This window comes from Terrapene carolina, unplaced genomic scaffold (genome assembly GCF_002925995.2).
Source record: "Terrapene carolina triunguis isolate 2854851 unplaced genomic scaffold, T_m_triunguis-2.0 Scaffold85, whole genome shotgun sequence".
Taxonomy (NCBI): domain Eukaryota; kingdom Metazoa; phylum Chordata; order Testudines; family Emydidae; genus Terrapene; species Terrapene triunguis.
The window spans coordinates 6,332,421-6,352,891 of NW_020664436.1; the positions used below are offsets into that span (position 1 = coordinate 6,332,421).

The window sequence follows — 20,471 nt, forward strand, 5'->3', positions numbered from 1 at the left end:
GAAGGGTCAGCAGGCAGAATGGACACAGCAGGGTCTGAGCACTCAGCACACTATGGATATAGCGGGGGTGGGGGAACAAACTAACCCTCACTTTGCCAACATGAGCTCTGGAGATACAGTGAATCTCCAGAAATCCGTCCCCGACTCATCCCTGCGCACAGACTCTCCCCGCCCCATCTGGATATTAGTCACCCAGTGTGAAAACAGAGCTGCTAATTGCTGCAGACACAGCAGCCTTAGATTCCTACAATTACTGACACTTAATATTCATAGCTTATTTAGGTACACTGTTCTAACAGAACGATATTAGCATAGCGACAAACGCATGTGTCAGCGGCTAATTACAGACACATTAGTGCTCACTAACGACAAGGCAGAGCATCCATTACAGAGTCACACACAAACCCCTTCCTTGCTTCGTTTTCATAGCAGTGGTTGAGTTTGGTTCTGGAATTCTGCCAGAGAGGCTGAGAGGGGCTAGCACCCTCCCCTGTTTGTGAAGGGGAGCTCTCCCAGCACTGGGATGACGGGAGCTTGTTCAGCTAGCTGACCAGGGGAAGCCTGAAGGATTCTCAGGGCACAGCAGCAGACCAACGAGGAGGCTAGAGGGGTGTGCAGGGAGCCCCCTTTCACATCAGCCTCAATCCAGGGGCCTGTGCAGTCTGCATATAGCAGCACTGTGCTGACAAACAGACTCACAAGACTCACTTTCCTAGGAGACAATGGCATAATAGTATCGCACGGTCCCTATTCTCTGAACCTCCCTGTCTAAGGAACTCCCAGTCTGTCTCCATGATCTACTGACTCCCAGTTACTCTGTTCTTGGAGTCCCAGTTTCCCAGGTATGGAAGCCAGGAGTCTGGATTCCCAGTTTCCTGCTCTAGAGCGCACACTAGGGTGCACAAGGGAAGTGATGGGTTGAGTCTGATGATCGGGAAGAACACACAGAGATCCACTGCTGGGGAGTGCTCAAGTGATAAGTTCCTGGAGCTTCACGGAGAGTACCAGGTAATCAAACTCCGTATCCTTCTTTCCCTAGGAGCCAACGCGATGCTCCTGTTCCACAGGTCTCCCTCCCATTCCCACAGTGCTGCTCCAGCTTCATGCCCACAGGAGATCCTGAAACAGACAGTGCCTCTTCCTCTGCTACCACTGGACGAAGCTGCCTGGCATGCCCAACGCCCCAGTCCACCTCGAGAGCGCTGGGAATGCAGCAGGAACCCACACACACACGGTCAGACTAAAAGAACAGGAGTACTTGTGGCGTCTTAGAGACTACCAAATTTATTTGGGCATAAGCTTTCGTGGGCTAAAACCAGACTGTGGAGCTCCAAGCTCCTCTGGATGTGGCGCCAAACACAAAAGTCAGAACTAGGGCTGTCGATTAATCGGTTAACTCACGCGATCAACTAAAAAAAATTAATCGCGGTTAAAAAATTAACCTTGATTCATTGTCGTTTTAATCGCACTGTTAAACAACAGAATACCAACTGAAATGTATTAAATATTTTTGGATGTTTTTCTACATTTTCAGATATATTAATTTCAATTACAACTCAGAATACAGAATGTATAGTGCTCACTTTATATTACTATTTTTTTTTACAAATATTTGCACTGTAAAAATGATAAAGAAATTGTATTTTTCAATTCACCTCATATAAGTACTGTAGTGCAATCTCTTTATCATGAAAGTGTAACTTACAAATGTAAATTTTTTTTTTGTTACATAACTGTACTCAAAAACAAAACAATGTAAAACTTGAGAGCCTACAAGTCCACTCAGTCCTACTTCTTGTTCAGCCAATCGCTAAGACAAACAAGTTTGTTTATATTACAGGAGATAATGCTGCCGGCTTCGTATTTACAATGTCACCTGAAAGTGAGAACAGGTGTTCGCATGGCACTTTTGTAGCCGGCGTAGCAAGATATTTACATGCCAGATATGCTAAACATTCATATGCCCCTTGATGCTTTGGCCACCATTCCAGAGGACAGGCTTCCATATTGATGACACTCGTTAAAAAAAATGCGTTAATTAAATTTTGACTGAGCTCCTTGGGGGGGAGGAGAATAGTATGTCTCCTGCTCTGTTTTACCTGCATTCTGCCATATATTTCATGTTATAGCAGTCTTGGATGATGACCCAGCACATGTTGTTCATTTTAAGAACACTTTCACAGCAGATTTGACAAAACGCAAAGAAGGTACCAATGTGAGATTTCTAAAAATAGCTACAGCATCGACCCAAGGTTTAAGAATCTGAAGTGCCATCCAAAATCTGAGAGGGACGAAGTCTGGAGCATTCTTTCAGAAGTCTTAAAAGAGCAACACTCAGATGCAGAAACTACAGAACCTGAATTACCAAAAAAGAAAATCAACCTTCTGCTGGTGGCATCTGACTCAGATGATGAAAGTGAACATGCATCAGTCTGCTCTGCTTTGGATCATTATCAAGCAGAACCTGTCATCAGCATGGACACATCCTCTTGAGTGGTGGTTGAAGCATGAAGGGACATATGAATCTTTAGCGCATCTGGCATGTAAATATCTTGCGACGCCGGCTACAATAGTGCCATGCGAACGCCTGTTCTCACTTTCAGGTGACATTGTAAACAAGAAGTTGGCAGCATTATCTCCTGAAAATGTAAACAAATGTATTTGTCTGAGTGAATGGCTGAACAAGAAGTAGGACTGAGTGGACTGGTAGGCTCTAAAGTTTTACATTGTTTTATTTTTGAATGCAGTTATTTTTTGTACATAATTCTACATTTCTAAGTTCAACTTTCATGATAAAGAAATTGCACTATAGTACTTGTATGAGGTGAATAGGAAAATACTATTTTTTTACAGCACAAATATTTGTAATCAAAAATAAATATAAAGTGAGCACTGTACTCTCTGTTCTGCGTTGTAACTGAAATCAATATATTTGAAAATGTAGAAAACATCCACAAATATTTAAATAAATGGTATTCCATTATTGCTTAACAGCGCGATTAATTTTTTTAATCGCTTGACAGCCCTAGTCAGAACCTCTTTACAGGGCTCCAGGAGCGGGTCTTCAAGAAGCTCTGCCAGTAAACACCATTACACAGTGTGGCGTTGCCAGGGCAGGGCCTACCACCGTCACCCAAGTGCAGAGCACTGGCCTGCTGGAAAGGATGAGGCACACTGCGGAGGCACGGGGCCCTGCTGTGCTATGCTGCCACTCCTCAGCCCCCCTGGCCGACTGACTGCTGGGACGGTACTCACTGAAATGGTGCGATGGATTCGTGAGGGAGGTCGTACGTCGACTCCTGGGTCGTCTTGTTATAGAAAAATTTCCTCTTGGAGTTTTTGCTGAACGCCATCGTCCAAGGATCTAGGGGCAAAGCCACAGGGAACAAACAGAGGGCGGGACCAGAATGGAAGCATGTCAGATTGGGGGGTGATTTGAGAGGCCAGCTTAACATCCCACTGTTTTCTCCTTCCAACCCCCAAAAAGCCCTGTGTACCCAAGCTGCTGTCAATTCAGCGAGGCACACCCTGCACTCCCAGCCCAGCCTGAGCTAGTTTGGAGAGTGATCTTTCCAGTTACGAAATCTGTGATCTCAGTATACTTGTGACTGAACTGAAATCCCAGAGCTAATCAAACCACAATGGGGGCAGCTGACCCATCTTCATCCCAACGCTGCCCAATCCAACCAAAACAGGACCTGGGCCAAATTCAGCACTGACTTCCATGGAGTTACACCAGGGCAGAGCTTGGCCCTGTATTTTTAAAAAACAAAATTCCTTCCTGCTCCTGAAAATGGTGAGGAAAAAAGGCTTGCAGAGCTCTCCCTACCATTCACAGTCCTAACGATGTAGAGTCCAGTGGGCACAAAGTGCCGGTCGTCCCGGCCCGTGTAGGACAGCCGTGGTATTCCGCCCGAGCTCTTGATGATCTTCATCTCTAACCTGAGTGCCGAGAGAAGAGAGGGATGGAGTTTACACCCAAGGAGACACACACACTTCAGAGACAGCTGCAAACCAACAGGCCACTGGTCAGTTCTCCATGTGTCTCCCCGCCAGGGCTAGGGAAAAGGAGCCAGAACTCTGTGTGCACACAGAACATCAGCCAGGGAGTCAGTGCTGGAACAAGGGCCATGTCAGTGATTTACAGTATTTAACCAACCAGGGTTTCCTTTACAGGTACAATCAAACTGCAAATCTGTCTGCTGGCAACCACAAGTGCAGCTTTCCCCTGGTGCGCGACAGGGCAGGAAGGGAACGGAGCTCTTTGGGCCTGGGAACAGCTATCAGTGCGGGGGCTGCAGACCTGGCTACAAGGCTAAGCGAGCTGCTTCCCTCTAGGCACAGCGAAGCCCTGCATTCTGCTCCGGAACAGACTAGCCTCTGCAATGCAGAATTAGCAGGTGACTGACTGACCCACAAAGAATACCCCAATGGGTGACCGTGGGCTCTGCTACAAGGGTTCACTCCCAGGCGCTTGTCTTGCAAATAGCAATAGATCCCTCTTGTCTCTGCGTGGCAGTTGCGAACACTGACTTGCTATGAAGCGTCTCACTGTTTCTAGTCACTTACCTTACAAAAATCTTTTCCATCTCCTCCAGTCTGTACACTTCCTTCACCCTGGGGGGAGAAAGACGCACACACTGAAGGGTTGGAATTGCGGAGCTAGCGGCTACGATCTCAGGGCGAGGCAGTGAATGTGGCAGGTTCACCCTGCTCCTGAATCTTAGCCCCTGGCACATTGTTTGTCCCAGCATAGGCGCCAACTTCTCCTGGTGCCGGTGGGTGCTCGACCCCCCCCCCCCCCCCGCCCGACTCCACCCCTACCTTGCCCACTCCCGCCCCTGCCCCGCACCTATTCCAACCCCTTCCCCAAAGTCCCTGCCCCAACTCCACCCCCTCCCTGCCCCTACTGGACTCCTTCCCCAAATCCCCGCCCCGCCTCCTCCCCTGAGCGCGCCGCGTTCCCGCTTCTCCCCCCTCCCTCCCACAGCTTGTTATGCCACGAGTGCTGGGAGGAGAAGCAGGGACGCGGCACGCTCAGGGGAGGAGGCGGAGGTGAGGTGAGCTGGGGCGGGGTGCTTGGCTGCCGATGGGTGCAGAGCACCCACCAAATTTTTCCCCGTGGGTGCTCCAGCCCTGGAGCCCCCACAGAGTCGGTGCCTATGCATCCCAGCTCAGAAATTGGACACCTGCACATTCACGGCTCAGTCCCCGTAGGCAGGGGCGTTGTTCTGCTGCTCAGAAGCCAGCCCACATTGTTTCACACAACCACCGTTCCACACAGCTTGGGGAGCTAAGAGGCACATAGAGAAATCTTTTTACAGAAAGGCAGTTCCCCCACCCCCACTCCCCCTCTGTGCCCCCTTCCCATATGTGGCTACAAGATCAGGCTTACTGGGGCAGAGTTTTAAAGCCCTTCAGACACAGCAGTGGGGGAGCCCGTTGGAGCCTGTGGGCACTTCTGAAATTACAGCCTGTACTTTTCCCCAACACCACCTTGGACTCCCCCAGCTGCAGTTACTGGATGTGTGTTGACATTAACTGAGATCCACTTGTTCTCCATCTCCAAGCCTCCTGCTCTCGCTGCCCCCCCCAACTCTTCTCCACATATTACTCTGCCCTTCCATCTTCATATCCCCTTTCCATATCTCCCCCCACCAAACATCAGAATAGAACTGACCCAGGAAATAGGCAGAGGCTTAAAGGGGAAACGACAAGAATAAGGCAGCCATTTTAAGACCCCCTAACGCCTGCCCTCCCTTTTTTAAACAATTTGAGCCAGCCAGCTGCGCACATGGCTAAGTAGGGGGAGCTGTGTCACTGTTCCCCTTCACCTCTGGCCCCTCCTCTTCCCTCCAACAGCTTCTTGTTCCAAGCTAAACTGTATCGTCTTTGGGGGCAGGGACAGTCTTCCTAGGTGTTTGTCCGACACCCAGCACAATGGGGCCCTGCTTCTTTCGGGGCCTCTGCACAGTACCAAAATAAAACTAACAAGTAAAGGTGAAAGGTCAGCAAGCAGCCAACAGCTAGAGCGCTCTATCAGTACCTTTCTCAGGAGTGTTTCCTAGCAGAATATGTGCTTAGCCCTGTACCCAAGGCCTTATCTCAGGCTTTTAGCGATCAGACCCGTAGTCCTTGTCTATGGTAGGAAACAGCCCTGATTCAGCCATCGGCGGTCAGCAGTGTAGCTGCACCCACATTGACCCATCAGTGTAGACGGGGGCATGTTGTGGTTTGCACTGGTTGAGCTAACTGGGGCTTAGCTCAACTACAAGTATGCATGTGAGATTAGCACCAGCTACTCATGGGATGGAGAAAGCGTGAATGTCTGATCTCCAAAAGGTTAATCTTAGACATCCAGCCATCAGCATCATCTCTGAGATGTAAAGGGCCACTTGCCGCCTTCTAGCAAACATGATGAGACTACGAGCTCTGGCTATATATTGTGTAGGCCTGGGAGCAAGCCAGGCTACGTTTCATGTCTTCCTCCTCTAGCAAATTGATCCCAAAACCCCAGCAGTCCCAAGATGAAGGGGGATGCGGAAGGAGGTGTCACTCACCGGATGGGGTTCATATCCGGCCGGCTAGGTTTAGAAACGGCTTTGACAAACTTCTCCGCTAGCTGAATCCTGGAACAAACGGGAAAGAGAATTCTGTGCGTTAGCTACAGCTCTGGTGTGTTGGGTAGGTGCGGCTTCCTTGGGACAGGAGGGACTGCCAACGGGACCTCTACTCACACAGCCCAGTCTGACGCCACTGACACCCAAACATACTCAAACTGTCTGCTCACCCAGCACTTCCAGCTTGGTGTCCTGCAACTAGCAATTATGCAGTAGGGATGGTTCTCCATAGGCTCTGCTAGACAAACCTAATCTAGTAACAAATTCAGTAATGAGTCCATGTGCTGATGAGCCCATTCATGTATGAACAGGAGAGCAGGATTGGCAGATGTGCTCTGCTAAGGAAGGAAATGTAGGGCTCTTCCCCCTCGGCGACAAGTCACAACCCTTCCCATTCAGGCTGCCAGCGGCGCTCGGTCTACCCGTTTTGGGACCAGCTCACTCCAGTCTCAGAAGGGAACCAGGCCTTCTCTGCTGCACAGAGGGGATGGGGGAAGAGAGGATGCACCCACTTCAGAGATGGTTCTTCCACGGCTCATCTTTATACAAACGCATCAGCTAAGTGCTCTCGGTTCCTCGTGGCCGATGATCAATAGCGCAGCCATTGAACCAACGGAGTTCCCTGACAGCTCTCATCCACATGCATGAGAGGAGCTCCCAAAGCCCTACCTACCGCTGGTTAAAGTGCTGCTCTCGGACGTCATTGCCATTCAGCACCAAGACATCCAGGATATGGATAGCCTTGATTTTTCGCTGGGCTTTCCCCTAAGGAGAGAAACACAGGGAGTTATGTTACAGGCTGTCTGTGGGTATTCTGTCTGTTTTATGCAGTGTTTGCATGCTGCCTCCCACCACCACCTTGCTAACTTCAGAGGAGGAAACCCCACCTCCTGCCATTGGTAACTTGTTTCTGCTGCAGGTTCTCCCCCCATGAATTCTCTGGAGCCTCCCCCCTTTCCCCTGTTTTAATCTTCCATCCTAAGATACCTGTACATGTCCAATGCACCAGTCCCCAGGGGAGGGCTGGGCAGAACTCTATGAAGCACATTACCACCTCTCTGAGTCAGCTGGATGCCCTACAAAGTGGTCCCCTCACAAGGCTGAGCTTGCTGCACCATCTCCAGGAGCAAGGACCCGAGCTTTGGCCCTGAGCTCCCACGCAGCAATGCCATGTAGCGTGGGTAAGCCTCCAGACTGGCCCCACCTGTCTGTTTTTAAGAACTGCAATCATCATCAAGTGGCTGAGTATATGTGGACACACAGGCCTGTTTTAGGGTCAGTGACTACTCAGCCTCATACAAACTAGCCAAAGGAAGCTACTCAGCATAGTTCACAGCAGATCTCTGCAGTAACAACATGATCTTCTATACACAGTTCAACCTCGACCAGTCTAGTTAGCAAAGGGTCACATTTCATGACCTCTATTGGTTACACTGAAAATTCTCTTGATTATCAGAACAAGTTCAGCATTCCCCCCACCAGGACAGTCACAGAATCAAAACTGAATAATATTTCAATAAGCCTGTGCATTAAAGATTCCCCATATGTTATTTATCACGACTAACGTGCTCAGTTACAGACCTTTTTCACATGCATGTTACCAAAAATAAAACAATGCCAGCTGCCAATCAAACAGTTCAGCAAATAATCAAAGATCAATGTTGGACCAGACACAGTGCAGGAGGGTAAATGCTTCTGCAAACACCACCACCAGTTGGTGCTTTTGTAGGTTCTGATCCAAACCCCTTCATACACACGGTATATTCAGCATCCTTGAAAGGCAGCCGCCTGCGAAGCAGAATGGGGCAGGCAAGTGGAGCAGGGCAGCACTGCACAACACATGCATGTATGTGTGCAAACCAAAAGCCACTGAGGCGTGTTCAATCAGACAGTAAGTCAACCTCCATGGAGGTGGTGCAGAACAACACTGAAGGGAAGCAAACAGTCATCCGTATATCTCTGGCTCCGAACAGGAGAGGAGAGCTTATCCCAAAATAGCTTCCCTGGGAATCCTCTCTGAAGCTGCACAGCTGGGCCATCTACCATGTAATACTAGCCATCCCCCTTATGGGGAAGGAACAACCTCTGACCTCTCCTTTCAGCTCATGAACAATCTCCACAGAGAGAAGGGTAGCCCGTGGCAGCTCAGTTTTCAAGTCCAGTTTCATCCAGCGATCTGACTGGCGACCATCCCAGGTGTAGATCTGGGACTTCTGTGTGCAGACAAAGAGGAACAAGGCAAGGTTAGACCCAGACAGGAATGGGACACATTCTTTCTGCCTTAGCTGAAAAGTAGCCCTGAGAGTATATTCCTTCCTTCCTGCTGACAGCAGAGAACATTTCTTTATGAGACATGTCAAGGAAGGAGCCTACAGCTCAGCTGCAGAGACACCAACACACAGATCCTAACACAGCTCATTAGGCAGGGTCCCTTGCCACCCCACAAAAGATACTGTTCAGAGATGGGCAGTGAAACGAATTATTAGATGGAGGGAATGCAGCATTCTCTGTGAGGAGAGATTTTCAAGACCAAGATTATTTAGTATGGGGAGTAGACAGAGGAAGGAGGAAGGAATACAAAATATCCAATGGTCTTAAGAAAGGTCCATCAGTCACTCCTATCCCCCCGTCCCATAGTACAAGGGCAAGCAGGTTGGGATGAAATTGCTAGGCAATATCTTTAAAAGGGTTTATAAAAAACCCAGCATAATTAGCCATGGAACTTCCTGCTGTCAGGTTAGATGTCAGCACTTACCCCTAACCCTAGCAGGAACTTCTGTTCACTTCCAGACACCATACATCTGTAATCTAAGACGTGGCGGATCTTCTCCAGGGTTTTTGAGTTGAGTGGTGTTGGTTTAAAACTAAAGATATCGATGTCTGTTCCCTGAAGCACATCAGCAGAAGGAGAAAGGTGACTTACACGATACAGACACAACGATGGGTGCTACAGCAAACACAGAAGCTTCGTGTGCATCAGGATGTGCCCTGATTTCAGCCACAGCCGTTAGCTACACTGGTGCAAATCCGAGCATAGACAGGCACAGCTGCTGTTTGCACCAGTGGGGCTCAGCCTGGTTTCAATCACACTAGTCAGGGTTCTAGAGGAAAAACCAGCGTCCCCAGCGTAGACAAAGGTCTAGGAGAAATTAAACAGAGAGATCATGAGCTTTGCCCACAAAACCGCTCACTTGTACTGAGGGGCTATTTCAATTTCCCTGCTGAGCTATTTTAGGATGCACCACGTTAAGAGTGTGAAGGGAAAAGAACAGGCCTGGATACAGAGCTATTTACCTACCTTCTACAGAATTGGTAGTTCAGGCTGAAGCGGTCTCTTAGATAGAAGGGGATTCATTTCACCTTCACAGCAAGCAACTAAGCTGGCCTCCCAGCCACACTGAGAGCTTCCACTGCTCCCCTACAGCACTGGAAAGGGAAGGAACCTGCCCCTTCCGAGCCCAAAGGCAGCACAGGCTTAAGAGAAGAAGTGTGTCCAAAGGAGGGGACAGAATATGAGGGGAAGTGCTGCAGGATCTGTAGGGGACACTCCAGAATATTCATAACTCTCTGCAAAGGACCGATGGACGGAGCAGGCTCTCTTATGGGGTTCCCTCTTCACCACACACCCCCTTTTCTATAAATGAGTGTCACAGTACAGCATTTCAGTAACAGCAAGATCACAGCACACCTGGGCAGGATGGGACTGGACCAGGAAAAAGAGGCCCTTATGGGAATTCAATCCTACGATAGGCTTCAAAAAATATGCGATCTTCCAGTGCTCCTTCACTCAGGGGCAAGACCTCTTCTGCCAAAGCCCTCTTTATTCCCAGGCTCCCATATAGTGTCGGAGCTAACGACCTCAGGGGGGACACTGATCATTAGACATCTATCAAGTCTGTGGAACTGTCTCTCAAAGGAAGTAATGGAAACCCCACTGTTTAAGTCATTTAAACGAGGCTGCCTAGTTTTTTAAATAGGCACTCATCACCACAGCATCTGAGTGCAAACCCTAAACAATATACTGAACCAAACAGCCCAGTGCTGGTCTTTTCCATCTCAGACTCCTGTGAGTAACAATAAACATTTCACCCACGTGTTCAGAACAAACTTCAGTTTAAGGCCTCACCTGAATGAGCTCAAAGAACTTAGACCTGGGATCAGAGGAGGATGGAGCAACTCGGGCCTGATCTGGAATCTGGAACAAGACAAAGGATCAATTACAAGTCGTACTCCTTTTTGCACAGTCATGTTCCCAAAGCCAAGGTTCCTCTGCCACCAAGGACACTCCAACCCCTGACCCCAAGGTTTTTTTCCATTCATATTGCTGATGCCGGGCTCCCCTCGCACAGAGGGGAGGTACGCAAAACACATGTGGCTTGACACAGACACAGCATCTTTCATAGGATATGGCAGGCGATTTCAATAAGGAATTTAAGTTGTAAGCTTTTCAGGACCTATATTATTTCTGTATGTTTTTGGAAAGTGCCTGGCAGATTTTGTGTGTACAATAATGAGAACAGCAGCTCCACATGAAACAATGCTGTTTCACCCAACACTTGTGATTAGCCTGTTGAACTCACTGCCACAAGATCCCCACAACCCTAGGCTCATAGGGAAGACAGGCTGCCATCTGATAACTAAGATTTTTTTGGAGTGTTTTTCTGCCTGGGACCTACTGGCCACATAGCTTATTCAGTGTGTTATGTAATAGTTTCAGCTGCAGTATAACCCTGCCCTTTTGTGTAACCAAGCAATACACACCGAGCATCTGTTTAGCTGATGTTTCCTGACCTGCACAGCCCCAAATGTGCACAGTGAACTCAGATACTAACATAGTCCTGCCCTACAGGAAAGGTGTTAATGCTATTGGCTGGCATGTCAGAGCCCCTCCCGCTCCCCACTGCGCCACAGCAGGAATGGCATCCACAACTGCCTTGTCAGTAGCATTACTCACCCCCCACAGCCGGAGGCATTCCTTTCGGATGTCAGCCTGCCGCGGCTCACTCAGGGTCCTAGAGGAAAAGCCAGCAGGTTGTTAACATGGTGAAAGCCTCTTTGGTCTTGCAGCCCTAACATACCCAGCCCTGTCAGCCTCCTCGAAGTAGCTGCTTTGGGAGTGAAACACACAGACAGTCCTTAGTGCCAGAGGGCTGCTGTATTCAAGGGAAGCCCTTTCCCCAATCATCCACCCACTTCATAACCTGAACCAAAGATCAGCAGCTTCTGCCTGCCTCCCAGCAAAGAGCTGATCATTGGAGGCTGCAGGGAGGCTTCTATCACCAGGACTTCAGTGCTTTTACTAAACACACTAAAGCACCGTTAGGACCTTAGCTTTTCACAGTGCTCCACAAACACAAACTTATTCTTTTCCACAACTGCCCTAAGTTACACATAGAGCAATAGCAGCACAGAGAGGTGGAGTGACTTGTTGAAGGCCATCCAAAAGTTGGTGTCAGAACCAGGGTTCATTCCCTGGAGTCCCTGGCACCTAGCCTTGTGCTCTGTGCATTACACCATGCTGTCTCCAGATGGTGTTTGGGCAGTAAGTGCAACTACCCCTGTGTAGCAAACACCTATATGCCACAATGTGTTTCACTCTATGTGCCACTCCTCTATGTCCCCTCTCAGAAATAGACCCGTTTATGGGAACTGGAAGGTACGTAGCCCTTTTGCAAGTCCCTTTCATAGGGGGTCCTAGTAGCAGTTATAAATCATTCCAAGCCAATCAGTCTCCTTTAGCTATCCCCGTGTTGCAGAGAACAGCACATGCAGTGACACTAGCTAGCCTAGTAACTGTAAGCGCTCCTAAGCCTCCTGCTTCAGGGCCAAGCCAAGCACCAGCTAGGATCAGGAAGACATTTAAAAATGGGTAAAGCAAGCAGGCCACTGAACACAGCTGTCCAGTGAGTAATTCAGTCCTCACCCAAAGCCCCGCTCCCTCTTGAGGTAGATACTCACGTGTCTTGAACGAAGGCGTGAATTTTGGCTAGTGCTTTGATCTGAACTTTACACTGGCTGAAAGAGAGAGTGGGTTTCAGTCAGGGAGTGAGTTATCAACCACGCAAATTGTCCTGCTGCACAAAGCAGGATGAGCAAGTGCTGTGGACTGCTCTAAAGCAGAGCTGGACTGTCACAACCCAGAATGCCATCATGACGACTGCAGGGTCACTGGGGAGAGCACCCTTTACGTTCCCAACAGTGCAGGTCAGTTCTTCAGGTGTGAACGCTCACCAGCCATGCAGTGTATCTCCCCTTGCTGGGCCAGTCTGCCGCACAGGGCTTCTCCCAGAGCAGGACTCTTGTAACTGAGCAATTTGGCAGCTTAAGGTGAAAAGGCCCCCCACAGCCTCAAACAGCTGTAAGTCACAGTTGTGCTGAAACCGGCTTTCCCTCTTGTTGCTTCCGCACTCACCTTTCATTCGATCGGACCATGTAGTCGTAGAACTCATGGTCGCCCTTGATCACTTCTACGGGGACGACAAGATTTACATCCAGGTCAGAGTTGCGCAGCTGGTTGAGTTTGATGTTCACCATGAAGAGATATTCCCGCACGTCGTCAATGCCTGACTTTAGCCCTCTACACACCACGTACCTGCCAAGCAAACCAGAGACTCCACTTGGAATCAGTCCTCCCGCATATCCAACTTGCCTTTCACACCCCCACCATCTCAGCAGCCCTCCCCTCTGGCTTCCGCAGCGTCAGGAACGTCTTTGTCCCAGGATACCCTTCGATGGCTCATGGCAGTGCAGGCTAGCCCTCTGTAGGGCCATTCTACTTCCTCCGCCTTTTCCTACTCGCTGCAAGAGCTGGTGACCTCAATCCTTCACCAAAAATCCCCAAACTTCACAAGCTCAGATCTTGCCAAAGAAATAAGACAGCAGGACTAATGCTAAAATAGAGAATCAGTTTTAATCCTGTTCCGGTTGCAGGTGTAACTAACCCGTTACTAGCTCACAACTCTACCATAGCCCTGGTATGGCAGTGTAAGATAAAGCCTCCCTGTACAGGTGCAAATGTCTGTCTCGCTTTATTTCACAGCACACTGCATCTGAAGGACGCCAAAATCAGCATGGCCCTATAATAGGTTAGAGCATGGGACTAGGTCTCCGGACACCTGGCTTCTAATGAGGGCTCTGGCATGGATTTCATATTTTCCCCAGCTCATAGAGTGCTTAGTGCAAAATAGAGATTAAGAAGGACAAGAGATACAGGTTTCCAGATGATATTGGAGAGAGACAGCAGTCAGATGAAAGGCAGAGATAAAAGGAGGATGTTCTAAGATGATGGAAGTTGCAGAGGAGAAGGCGCTCAAACGAACAATGCGCAAACACTGTGAAAGCACAAAAGTGTTACTTAAAAACAGATGTTGTGCGTTGACATTAATGTTCCTTGGCATGTCTTGGAAGAGTTGTGGCCTTGGAAAGTTTCTCTTCCTATCCCTGTTGTGGGGCATGCTGTGTGTTGTCTGGCTGCTATCCCCCTCCCCCAAGATGGCTGCATTTTAGGGGTGCCACGTGTACAGTTTGTACAGCATTACCGGATCCAAAGAGATGAAAATACATCACTGTAATGTACATAATATGCTCTAATTTAACTGGATCCTTAGATTGCATCTTGCAAAACAGAACAGATTTTACAGTAAACTCCATTGTTCCCACACTGGAAGTGGACAGCATAGGCAGAAACAGACCATGGTAATTTGGTAAACAGCCTCTTAAACCTATCAAATACTGTCACTTCCTAAACATTTAAAGTATTTCCTTCTATGAGGCAGACATTAGATGGCTCCTAGCTGAGACAGGTCATGGAGGTCACACTAGACCTGCAGTTACACAAACAGAGCTATTGCACTATTTAGGGGAAAGGGCTGCTTTTAATTCTTCCTCCAGAATCTCACCTCTCTGAGTTCGCAGGACGGCTCGTCACAGGTTTAAAGAGACTCACTCGCTCGAAGCAGCAGTACAGCAAATATATAAGTCCCACGCTGAATGGCGTGAACAGGTCGAAGGTTTTGCAGACAAAATGTCCTCCTGTGGCAAAGAAAGGAAGTACATTGCAGCCAGCAGGTTACAGGGAGAGAGGGGAAAAATACTAAGTAACTCAATCCCCCTGCACGCGCGCGCGCACACACGCACACACACACACACACACTTTTGTACAGTTAAAAACTGCATCAGAAAAACAGTTTCATAAATCAATCTAGTAAGACTGACCAACTGGGTACCACGTTCCATCCCCCCACTTAGCTCTCTGCCTCCCAAAGACCCAGGAAAGAGAGAGGCAGCTCCCAGCCAGGTGGAGGGGATGTCACCTAAGAACAAAGCACCCTGCCTGCTGCTTCCACAGCACTCCCACCCCAGGGGCCCAGACCGCCAGCATGGCAGCACACTGTGCAATCCTTGACAGTGTGCAGCTCTCATTCCTCCCCAAGAGCCTCACGCTGGGGAAAAAACTGGATTTGAAATGAAAACCTAGTTTAAAAACACAAGTCAGCTCAGTAGAGGAGTTTCTGTGCTCTCTGCCTTCAAGTGAGTCTTCTTACTTCCTCAGGGCAAGACACAGACACTCAGCTTTGAGATTCTCATTCCCCCAGGAAAAAGCCCCAGAGGAGATGCTTGACTAGGAGAGACACAACGAAGGACACTCTGTCCAATCTCACTGAGAGGCAACTTGCCTACTGGGTCATGGTTTCAAATACTGGTGAGCCCAGTGAACAAGACAAGCAATCACTTGGCAAGTGTTTCTAACCCCCTTCCACTCTGGCTTCTCAGCGCAGGACCATCTGCTCTGAAAGGGCGCACAGAATGCTAGCCAATCCCAACATAGGATAAGAGTCACCAAAGCAGATGCAGCTATGGCATCCATCACTAAGGAATAGGTAGGAGAAAGAGAAGCATCTTCTCACTCTGAAGCCAGGGTGATGGTTTCAAGTGGGAAAGGCTACAAGTCACAATTGCACAAACACTGGGTTGCTCTTACCAGCCAATTGGTTTGCTCAGGAAGAGGCTGCTTTAGCTGGTAATGTGTAAGAGTCAACAGTAAAGCAGAGATTTTATGAAGATATTTTGCCCCTTCTCCAGCTGGAGGGAGCACAGCATGGTTCCCTCACCGTCTTTGGCAACCTTATCTCAAGGTTTAGGGAACACACCTACTAGATTCAACAGAACCTAACATTACAGCAGGAGTGACTCCATGCAATGTTCTATAGCATCCATCTGCAAAGCCACCCAAGTCCTGGAGAGGAAGGGGAGAAACAAAGAGAAAAAGATACCTGTCCGAATGATAGAGAGTCCTGTAAGGAACTGGCAAAGCGTCAGCTGTTTGCTTAGAATTTCCTGCAGGTTCTCCTGACCCTCCACAGAGAAACCCTGAAACACACATCAAATGGTGAACATCTTCGCAAATCTGTTGGTTAACTGGGGGAGTCTTAAGGAATTTACAGCTAAATTTTGTAACTCGCAACAGTTTCTATTCCGTGGGATAAACTGCTAATGTCAGGACACTTCATGGCAAGCCTCGCCAAATCTCAAGCAGTAACTGTGAGAAGATGTCACGTCACCACTGTACTCTGGCTGATGGCGACGGTCACTCATTGCAGAGAAAAGGAGGAACGAACGTACCCCATCTGCCATTAAGAAATGCACCCCCTTGCGATCAGTGTTGTCCAAAACAAAATTCCGGAAAGCAGTGATGTTCTCTGGGCGGGTGATATCTCCATCTCCATCAATCCCGCCCTCTCCTAAGGGGAAAAGAAAAGGCAGTTATGAGCATGTGTGCAGAGTGCTTGCAGGAGACCGGGACACGCAAGCCATCAACGCGCTGACCTCCAATGATAAACATTACCAACGGTCAGTGAGTGAGTACACACACCTTGAAAGCTGCATCAGGACCACTCCCACGAACTCTCACAAACATGATTCTTGCTAGAAAGAGGTCAGCACAGTTTTCTTTGGCTAGACTGGGTTCTGCTTCCATTAGCCAAACTGAACCAACCCATGTTATAACTTGGCTTTAAAAAACTATGCTTCAGCCTTGGTAAAGCACAGATTGTTCACTCCTCTAGCGGCTAAACAGGGCCTGACTATGCTACAACACAATATTGTCCCTTCCGTCCAGGAAGGAACAAGACAAAATTGGTCCCCATCAGAGCTTTAACAATGTTAGTTTCATAGTGTAGATGGACCCTTAGTCTGAAGCACAACTTTGTCTATGCCAGCCGGAGAAACTGCATTAGCAAACTTTCACTAACATCCATGACATCAGCAGTCTCTGGAAAGGCACTAACAGTTATTTCCAAACTCACCGTAGTTTGGCCTTACAGAACCCTGTTCATGTGCAAGTGTGCTCAGCCATCAGCTGTAAAGGGGGAAGATATGTTCAACAGCAGAACTGTTTTTAAAGGCAGCATTTTACAGATTTCTCATATGGCTCTATTAAAGGGTAGGGCTATATTTTCCCACAGTTGGTATTTTGTGTCCTAGAATAGACTCTAGATATTCAACTAACTCCCAGACCTGTGGTATTTGTAATGTACTGTTGATTTCTATTCTCTGCAGAGTTTCCGTGTCTGCTGTTTCTATTCATTGAATGACAGAGTGACTAGAACTGTACATTATCAGGAGAAAACAGCAGAGGTCAGGGTGCACAATAGTTCTTTGGTAATAAAATTCCTCATCAGTTATTCTGCCACTGAGAGGAGTGGGACTGGAATTTTTTTTCCAGTCTTCTTTGCACTTGGTGCAGGGTTCAAGGCGTTTTCCTCCCATCACCAAGAGAGGAGTTTATACGTGTCTCACTACATTTTAGAGCACATTAGGCCTAGACAAAAAGGGAAACATGAAAATGCATCAAAATCATTGAGCTATTCACTCTCACAGCTATCAACTCCCTCCACAAGAGCACTGACCAAGAGTGAGATCCAAAGATCCAAATGTTAAGATGATCCTTTTATCCACCTTGCTGCTCAATGAGAACTTTCCTCTTACTGATCTGACCCAGAGGTGCCAGACGACCACCAAAGTTCATGATTTGCAGATGTCAAAAGGGGCTTTGGCTTTTCAAAATCAGCCAGAAAGTAACTAACTGGCACCAGCGATAGGTTGTTTGGGATTCTTGCTGGAAAGGCAGATTGAATTGCAAAAAGTGAAGTAACCAATCATACTTGGGTTTTCTTAACAAAGCCTGAAATTTGCTGGCAATCCCCTCCACTTTCTACTAATAGATGCAGCAGATGGAATCAGAGCTATTTGCAGTTACCAGGAGTCCAAAATAACTTAAATCACCACACAGAAGGTGGAAAGATCCTGTAAAGAAGCAATCTAGTAATTAATGCTGGGGGAAGGAGTCAGATCTAGGTTTCTATTCTTGGCTCTGCCAAATGATCCTTGGACAAGCCATTTCATTTCTTTATGCCTCAGTTTCCCCATCTGTAAAATGGAACCAAACCACTGAGTTATCTTAAAGCGCTTTGATAGCCTCGGACAGGAAAGTGCTACAAGTACAAAGTATTATTATAATACACACAAGCTGGAACCTGAACTGCAGAAATATAACGATGTTCAGACTTGCCACCCTCAACTCCCTATTACATGGCAGCTCCTCTTCTTCCATAAGGATGGCTCTGCGATGGTCATTGTGAACCAGTTTCTCTTAGATCCCTAACACTAACAGACTATCAGTCCTCCCCCTACTATGAACCTGAACCTCTGTAATGCAGGCGATGACACACACAAAGCAACACAGAGGGTCCTGTGGCACCTTTAAGACTAACAGAGGTACCTCTGTTAGTCTTAAAGGTGCCACAGGACCCTCTGTCGCTTTTTACAGATTCAGACTAACACGGCTACCCCTCTGATACTTGACACACCCATACATGACCCATACCGTAATAAGGCTCAAAGAGCTCGCTGGAGGCAGAATAGAAATCCTCCAGTTTAAAGTCATTTGGTCCTTTCAAGGTCATGCCGAACCCTTTCGCATGCCACTTCTTCCTCCAGAGAACGTACTCGGAGAAGCCACCAGGGCCAGCACACACATCAGCAAAGTAAAGCAGCTCTGCGTCCCGCTCCTTGATTAGGGGTTTCTGCAAAAGGAAATTGGGAAAATTCTAGCAGTCCAATAGCAACTTCCCACCAAGCATGCCAACTACTGCAGCCCACTGCTATATTCTTGCACCTCTAAGCTAGGGTCTCTGCCTCTTTAAAGCAGCCTTTGTCCCTAATAGTGCCCTGAGGAATCTCCCCCCACCCCCACCCCATTTCCCCTTTCTTTGGGAAGGCATCACCGATTCAAAGGACAACAGAAACCCTCACCCCATGAGAGTCCTTCGGGTTTGTGAACATGTGGTCGAAGACATAGTCTATGTTTGCCATCTTCATCGCCGCTCTGTGAATGCACAAAAAGGGCACCTGTTAGTTTGCCCCAGGCTCACCAGGCTGCTGCAACCCAAATGAGAAAGGGACTGCAAACCCAGAGGCTCTGCAGACCTGTTCAGGAAGAAGACTCCCCGGATCATCTCATAGGGGTTGGACCTTGTCCGGGCTCGGCGCATCTCCTCTCCGTCCAGCTCATCGAACACGCTCTGCAAAGGCAGAACGAAAACTACGCTAGCCACGGCACAGGCAGGAGGGACAGCCAGCTCGGGTGGTTCCTAACCCCATGGTGATTTTCTCCTCACAGTTATCTCTAGACTGGGTGACACCAACACAGGAACATTTTCTGAAGTTGGCATCCTTCTTCAGTCACATAGCTACATCCAGTCCCGGTCTAACACCATGCTCAATTCTTACAGTGAGCTCAGGGATGGGGAATGGTGCTGGACTGACAACCCCACAGCGTAAGACCTAGTTAGCCATAGATTAGGCAATCCCAACACAAGCTCTTCCCCCCCATACACACACATCCCCCCTGACAAAGATGGTCTAAACTGGGAGGGAAAGGGGAGGAGCACAGCAGACCAGGAAGAAGGCGTTAATCTCCACAGCCCCATTCAGTCTCTGGCTTCTCTGCTGACACTGCCATTGAAGGGGCCGTTATGTCAATTGCCTTTGTGGTTTGTGTGCTGTACACACTTGTCATTTCATACAGGTCGCCAGACAGTAACGACTTCCCACTGTTATCAACCCAGGCTGAATCTGCACTGGTGGCAAAAGGCTTCCCATTTCATTGCCAACTGCCTACGCTTCCCACCCCCACTAATGCCTTTTTACAAGCTCACTTCCCTTCTCCTCCCCAGCCCTAAAATTGCTCTCCAGCAGCGTGCGCTCACCTTGCACTGCAGGACACTATGCAGAAACTCTTCTCGGCAGAATTCCGTTTCATCTTCAATTACCAGCTTCCTCTAGGGCAGAGCAATGAGAAAACCCCCCTCAGTTAGCTGATGCTGTGCCATTTCTTTTAGTGGGGCACTTCCCAGAACAAGCTTGCTGCATTATTCCTGTGTGTTGCAACACCACAAGGGAGAGAGCCAGGCTGGGACTGGGAGCAGTGTCAAACGGCAACCCTAGTTTGCCCTCCGTGTGAGTTGAATGCGGAGCACAGAAGCACCCCCCAGGCTGTCTGACCCAACTGAGGGAAGCGGACAGCCCTGAACTGCCTCCAGCCCTAACCACCCCTCCAAGGAGCCAGGAAAAGGGGAGGGGGAAGAGAAGGATACTGTATCAAAAAGAGTCACAGAGCGCAACCCAGATGCTATCTTGTGACGTATGCATCAATGGCAGCAAAACATAACGATGGGACAACTCAACTTGACAATGCAATCCCCACAATGCCCTCAGACTGGGACTGGTCTGACTAGGCACTTATCTGGCCCTCATCCCCATAATATCTGTGGCTCTCTGCAACTCCGTTCG

At 48.5% G+C, this 20,471-nt stretch overlaps 1 protein-coding gene across 2 annotated transcripts in view; it reads right to left on the minus strand.

The window, feature by feature from the left end:
- CMTR1 (cap methyltransferase 1) overlaps positions 1 to 20,471 on the minus strand; it is a 50,290-nt gene that overhangs the window by 4,936 nt on the left and 24,883 nt on the right. For both annotated transcript variants that reach the window (XM_024193781.2, XM_024193782.1), the window contains exons 6-23: positions 19,889 to 19,960; positions 19,107 to 19,201; positions 18,933 to 19,005; positions 18,505 to 18,703; positions 16,242 to 16,360; positions 15,893 to 15,989; positions 14,519 to 14,651; positions 13,033 to 13,212; positions 12,579 to 12,635; positions 11,575 to 11,632; positions 10,747 to 10,815; positions 9,376 to 9,507; positions 8,711 to 8,833; positions 7,294 to 7,385; positions 6,561 to 6,629; positions 4,570 to 4,617; positions 3,830 to 3,942; positions 3,256 to 3,364 (exon numbers count right to left, since the gene is read on the minus strand). In XM_024193781.2, coding sequence (XP_024049549.1) covers positions 3,256 to 3,364; positions 3,830 to 3,942; positions 4,570 to 4,617; positions 6,561 to 6,629; positions 7,294 to 7,385; positions 8,711 to 8,833; positions 9,376 to 9,507; positions 10,747 to 10,815; positions 11,575 to 11,632; positions 12,579 to 12,635; positions 13,033 to 13,212; positions 14,519 to 14,651; positions 15,893 to 15,989; positions 16,242 to 16,360; positions 18,505 to 18,703; positions 18,933 to 19,005; positions 19,107 to 19,201; positions 19,889 to 19,960 — 1,838 coding nt within the window. The remainder of the gene's footprint in view (positions 1 to 3,255; positions 3,365 to 3,829; positions 3,943 to 4,569; positions 4,618 to 6,560; positions 6,630 to 7,293; positions 7,386 to 8,710; positions 8,834 to 9,375; positions 9,508 to 10,746; positions 10,816 to 11,574; positions 11,633 to 12,578; positions 12,636 to 13,032; positions 13,213 to 14,518; positions 14,652 to 15,892; positions 15,990 to 16,241; positions 16,361 to 18,504; positions 18,704 to 18,932; positions 19,006 to 19,106; positions 19,202 to 19,888; positions 19,961 to 20,471) is intronic.